This window comes from Nerophis lumbriciformis, linkage group LG13 (assembly GCF_033978685.3).
Source record: "Nerophis lumbriciformis linkage group LG13, RoL_Nlum_v2.1, whole genome shotgun sequence".
In the NCBI taxonomy this organism is placed as follows: domain Eukaryota; kingdom Metazoa; phylum Chordata; class Actinopteri; order Syngnathiformes; family Syngnathidae; genus Nerophis; species Nerophis lumbriciformis.
The window spans coordinates 9,266,504-9,272,920 of record NC_084560.2 but is presented as its reverse complement, the minus strand read 5'-3'; the positions used below and the strand labels follow the sequence as shown (position 1 = coordinate 9,272,920).

The following is a 6,417-nucleotide window of genomic DNA, read 5'->3' as shown; positions in this document are numbered from 1 at the left end:
AAACCTTTCTCAACCAGCTATTGCAAGGAATTTAGGGATTTCACCATCTACGGTCCGTAATATCATCAAAGGGTTCAGAGAATCTGGAGAAATCACTGCACGTAAGCAGCTAAGCCCGTGACCTTTGATCCCTCAGGCTGTACTGCATCAATAAGCGACAGTGTGTAAAGGATATCACCACATGGGCTCAGGAACACTTCAGAAACCCACTGTCAGTAACTACAGTTGGTCGCTACATCTGTAAGTGCAAGTTAAAACTCTCCTATGCAAGGCGAAAACCGTTTATCAACAACACCCAGAAACGCCGTCGGCTTCGCTGGGCCTGAGCTCATCTAAGATGGACTGATACAAAGTGGAAAAGTGTTGACGAGTCCACATTTCAAATAGTTTTTGGAAACTGTGGACGTCGTGTCCTCCGGACCAAAGAGGAAAAGAACCATCCGGATTGTTATAGGCGCAAAGTTGAAAAGCCAGCATCTGTGATGGTATGGGGGTGTATTAGTGCCCAAGACATGGGTAACTTACACATCTGTGAAGGCACCATTAATGCTGAAAGGTACATACAGGTTTTGGAGCAACATATGTTGCCATCCAAGCAACGTTACCATGGACGCCCCTGCTTATTTCAGCAAGACAATGCCAAGCCACGTGTTACATCAACGTGGCTTCATAGTAAAAGAGTGCGGGTACTAGACTGACCTGTCTGTAGTCCAGACCTGTCTCCCATTTAAAATGTGTGGCGCATTATGAAGCCTATAATAGCACAACGGAGACCCCCGAACTGTTGAACAACTTAAGCTGTACATCAAGCAAGAATGGGAAAGAATTTCACATGAGAAGCTTAAAAAATGTGTCTCCTCAGTTCCCAAACGTTTACTGAGTGTTGTTAAAAGGAAAGGCCATGTAACACAGTGGTAAACATGCCCTTTCCCAACTACTTTGGCACGTGTTGCAGCCATGAAATTCTAAGTTAATTATTATTTGCAAAAAAAACAATAAAGTTTATGAGTTTGAACATCAAATTTCTTGTCTTTGTAGTGCATTCAATTGAATATGGGTTGAAAAGGATTTGCAAATCATTGTATTCCGTTTATATTTACATCTAACACAATTTCCCAACTCATATTGAAACGGGGTTTGTAAAAAACTAGAATTGAAATATTTCAGAGTTGAATTTTTGCACTTCATTGTTTCTTCAAACCAAGGGGGGGTAGCTAGCAGCAAAAAAGTAGTTTGTATGTGAGAGGAAGCAGAATGGATGGACATAAATAAATATGGCAGGGGTGTATAACACAGTAGGAAGGAACCCATATGGCCCCGTTCATCGCGGTTTACCTGACACGTGAAATGTGACAAATTGGGGGTGTACACTATCCACTTTAGCCGCCAGATGGTAGTAGTGTTAAATGTCTTTAAAATGTGTTTGGTGGCAATTCCAACTTTGCCCACAGCGTCAGTTGCAATGTAGCGTGGCGCTTTCCATCATTTTCAGCAAACTGCATTGCACAATGACTAACCCTCCCCTCTTCCTTTTGCGCGAGATCCACCCAGGAATGGGGCCATGTGAATCCCTTTCCTACTGTGTATGAATTTGCCTTTGTATTTGATTATTATATGTATTTTTTACGTACACTGTAAAAAAAAATGTAGATTTCACAGTAAAAAACTGGCAACTCAGCCACCAGAAATTTACTATACAGTGTTTTTTTTTTAAACGGACTACAGTAAATAGATAAACAGCACCAGTGTTGTGGGTTTTTTTACAGGAAAAAACTAGCTTAGTTGCCAGAATTTTACTGTAAAATTTACATGTTACCGGAAATGTAATGTAATACCTACTCAGTGGTCTAATGGTTAGAGTGTCCGCCCTGAGATCGGTAGGATCGTGAGATCAAACCCCGGCCGAGTCATACCAAAGACTATAAAAATGGGACCCATTACCTCCCTGCTTGGCACTCAGCATCAAGGGTTGGAATTGGGGGTTAAATCACCAAAAATGATTCCCGGGCGCGGCCACCGCTGCTGCTCACTGCTCCCCTCACCTCCCAGGGGGTGATCAAGGGTGATGGGTCAAATACAGAGAATAATTTCGCCACACCTCGTGTGTGTGTGTGACAATCATTGGTACTTTAACTTTAACTTTAAATGGAAAAACAGTACCAGTTTTTTATTTAATTCTAGCAACTGGAAAAAAAAAACGTGGTACCGTTTTTCCATTTACAGTAATACACCGTAAAAACAACAACCGTACATTTTATGGTTAAAAAAAACCCCCGGTAGCTCAGTTGACGGAATTGTACCGTAAAAAACCCGTAGGAGTTTTTTCAATTTTCATTAATACGCTGTAAAAAAAACACTGTACATTTTACTGTGGAATCTATTGTCATTTTCAAAGTGAACAATTTGATGAATAACTTGCTCTGAAATCATAAGTCAAACAAATATTTCAGTATTTGATTTTGTTTAGACAAAAAAAGAATGTTTGGAAGGTATTATGATATACTGTAATATTTACTATTAAAGTTTAAAAAGGTATGCAATTTCATCGGGTCTGGAGTTTGACACCTGTGCAATATGGCATGAAAATTACGCTTTGGTCGGTTAATCTCTCGATGCAAATGAAAACATTTTTTAAAAGGGGGGCTGCCAATTTTTCAATGTACTAGTTCAAGAAGAGCCATTTTTCTCCCAACGTACTTAAACTATCTGAATTCCACGGGATGTGTTTTGGCAAAACAGGTGAAATGGGATAAAGTGCTGCAGAAATGAAGAATGAACAAAACCCAGAGTCTTCTCCTCAATCAAAGGTTTCCCCCGATGAAACCTCCGGGGAGGAATTCAGTTGGGACCTTGTCTCAGTGACTCGGACTAAAGGAAACTCTGAGAAGTCTGTGCTGTGTCCGCGTAGACTTACTTGTCCATTGGCACCTGTAAACTGTGAAGAGGAACCAGATCTGGAGGTCTGGAAGTGAGACTTGAAGTTTGGATCGAATGTGCCTATTTGAAAAGTCTGCAGAATCCCTTGAGAGGAGTCCGTCTTTTTGGAAGGCGAGACCTGTTCCAGGAAGTCCTCCTCCGAAGGGGACACTGTGGAAGGGGGAGTGGTCTCATCACCTGAAAATGAAAATGAGTGCTGGGAATCCCCGACCAGTAATCCGAAGTGAGGTTTCTCTATCGTGGATCGTAATGGGGAACTTGTCCCTGATTTGAACCTACTGGGGGAAGGAAATTGTTTCTCGGTGGAGAACAGAGGCTGTCCGGCTAAGGTGGGGTTTTCCGTGACTAAACTGAGGCTCTGGCTAGTCAGGTAGCTGTCGTTCTGGCTGGTCCTTTCCAGCGCCTGCTGGAGAAATTTGGAATATTCTTGCAAGAGACTGGACTTCTCCGCCGGAGGCTGAGTTTGAACACTGGCAGCTCCAAGGCTCTCAGCAGGACTGCTGTCCGAAACATCCGAGGAATTAATAGATATGCTTGAGGTAACTTCCGCATCTGCCACGCTAAAGGAAATGTCTGAATGGCCATTAGCTTTGTTGGAGTAGTGGTCCAACAGAGTCTGAAGAACCTCGTCAGGCAACACATTTCTGTCATGCGTCGCTTTTATCTCGGCGTTAATCAGCTGAGGTCCCAGAATGGTAGCAGGGACTGTTTCGTCAATGACTGCCGACACCACCGTGTGAGTAACGGTCGGCTGAGAAGCGATAGTACTCGTGTTCAGACTGTAATCCCGACTGCTGTTGGCCGTTGCCGCTTGAAGGTAGCGTTTCTTCTTGAGAAACTGCATGGCGTCGTCGTAGTTTGTGCTGCTGGTAGCCGGTTTCACCGGAGTTTCAACTGATTCCGTGTTGCTGACTTCGTCTAAAAGGCCTTGCTTGTCAACAATTTCAAAGGTATAATGTGTGACTTTGTTGTCCTCGAAGGAGGACAGCGTGGCCAGGCAAGGAGCTTGTTCGCCGGATTGTTTCAGGCTCCTCTTAGATATCTTCTTCAGGACCAGTTTAGGGGTTGCTGCCTCCTCCGGTGACAAGTCTCCGTCTTGGTGTTGGCTGGTACTTTCGTCTGGAAGCTCCACGGAGTACTCTCCAATCACGTACTCGTGTTTAACTTTGGAGGACACCGCGAACAGAGGCAGAACTTCACATTTAGCTTTTCTGTGTTCCTCTTTCATTTCAGTTTCTTTCATGTTGAGCACTTCTGCTTGGGCGGCCGTGGAGGAGCCAGAACTGTCGGACTTGTCTGCACACTTTTGCCGCTTCTTCTTGGGCAATACGCACTCTTTGGTGAGGAAGGGGCTTAAAGAGTCGGCTTCGTGTAGTGCTACACTTTTATTGCCCGCCTTGTTGGTCTTTCTGTCTCGGTTTTCATGGCACATTCTTCTGTGCTTTAAAACACGGTCAGTTCTGGAGAAGTACTGTGGATGATAAAATAAGGTTTATGCAAATATGAAAATGGATTATCAGTCAAGGATGATTAAAGTTGATACAATATCGAAAACGGATTTTCTCAAATATTTACTTGAGGGACCTTTGTCATCCTTGTTTCCTTCTTTGTCGAATTTACTGGTAAGTTTCTGCTATACGTCACATGATTTACAGACGGAGGGACCTGCTATTGTGAGAGTATTATTGTAGCAAAATTATTTGCAAATGTGTATCTTCGTCTGTGCGTGTGAAATCTAATTTACGTGTCTGTGTACTAATGTGTGTGTCTGTATATCAATCTGTGTGTGTGTGTAATCAGATCCGTGTGTGTCTTTTAAGATATATGTCCGTATTTTGATTTATCTATGTGTAAAAAATATCTGTCCGTCCGTATTATGATTTGTCTGTGTGTGAAAAATATCTGTCTGTCCATATTATGATTTGTCTGTGTGTAAAAAATATGTCTGTCCATATTATGATTTGTCTGTGTGTAAAAAAAATATCTGTCCATATTATGATTTGTCTGTGTGTAAAAAAAAATATCTGTCTGTCCATATTATGATTTGTCTGTGTGTAAAAAATATCTGTCTGTCCATATTATGATTTGTCTGTGTGTAAAAAAAAATATCTGTCTGTCCATGTTATGATTTGTCTTGTGTGTAAAAAAAAATATCTGTCTGTCCATATTATGATTTATCTGTCTGTCCGTATTATGATTTGTCTGTGTGTAAAAAAAAAATCTGTCTGCCCATATTATGATTTGTCTGTGTGTAAAAAAAAATATCTGTCTGTCCATATTATGATTTGTCTTGTGTGTAAAAAAAAATATCTGTCCGTCCATATTATGATTTGTCTGTGTGTAAAAAATATCTGTCTGTCCGTATTATGATTTGTCTGTGTGTAAAAAAAATATCTGTCTGTCCATATTATGATTTGTCTTGTGTGTAAAAAATATCTGTCTGTCCGTATTATGATTTGTCTGTGTGTAAAAAATATCTGTCTGTCCATATTATGATTTGTCTTGTGTGTAAAAAATATCTGTCTGTCCGTATTATGATTTGTCTGTGTGTAAAAAAAAATATCTGTCTGTCCGTATTATGATTTGTCTGTGTGTGAAAAATATCTGTCTGTCCATATTATGATTTGTCTGTGTGTAAAAAATATCTGTCTGTCCGTATTATGATTTGTCTGTGTGTAAAAAAAAAAAAATCTGTCTGTCCATATTATGATTTGTCTGTGTGTAAAAAAAATATATCTGTCTGTCCGTATTATGATTTATCTGTCTGTCCGTATTATGATTTGTCTGTGTAAAAAAAAATATCTGTCTGTCCATATTATGATTTATCTGTCTGTCCGTATTATGATTTGTCTGTGTGTAAAAAAAAAAAATCTGTCTGTCCATATTATGATTTGTCTGTGTGTAAAAAAAAAAATCTGTCTGTCCATATTATGATTTGTCTGTGTGTGAAAAATATCTGTCTGTCCGTATTATGATTTGTCTGTGTGTAAAAAAAAATATCTGTCTGTCCATATTATGATTTGTCTTGTGTGTAAAAAAAAAAATATCTGTCTGTCCATATTATGATTTGTCTGTGTGTAAAAAATATCTGTCTGTCCATATTATGATTTATCTGTCTGTCCGTATTATGATTTGTCTGTGTGTAAAAAAAAAATATCTGTCTGTCCATATTATGATTTGTCTGTGTGTAAAAAATAATATCTGTCTGTCCGTATTATGATTTGTCTGTGTGTGAAATATATCTGTCTGTCCGTATTATGATTTGTCTTGTGTTTAAAAAAAAAAATCTGTCTGTCCATATTATGATTTGTCTGTGTGTAAAAAATATCTGTCTGTCCATATTATGATTTATCTGTCTGTCCGTATAATGATTTGTCTGTGTGTAAAAAATATCTGTCTGTCCATATTATGATTTATCTGTCTGTCCGTATTATGATTTGTCTGTGTGTAAAATATATCTATCTATCCATATAATGATTT

At 39.5% G+C, this 6,417-nt stretch overlaps 1 protein-coding gene across 3 annotated transcripts in view; it reads right to left on the bottom strand.

Moving 5' to 3' along the window:
• Window positions 1-1,070: 1,070 nt before the first annotated feature.
• Window positions 1,071-6,417, bottom strand: part of znf148 (zinc finger protein 148) — a 39,087-nt gene continuing 33,740 nt past the window's right edge. For all 3 annotated transcript variants that reach the window (XM_061971735.1, XM_061971736.2, XM_061971737.1), the window contains exon 7: window positions 1,071-4,408. In XM_061971735.1, coding sequence (XP_061827719.1) covers window positions 2,798-4,408 — 1,611 coding nt within the window. In that variant the 3' untranslated portion in view covers window positions 1,071-2,797. The remainder of the gene's footprint in view (window positions 4,409-6,417) is intronic.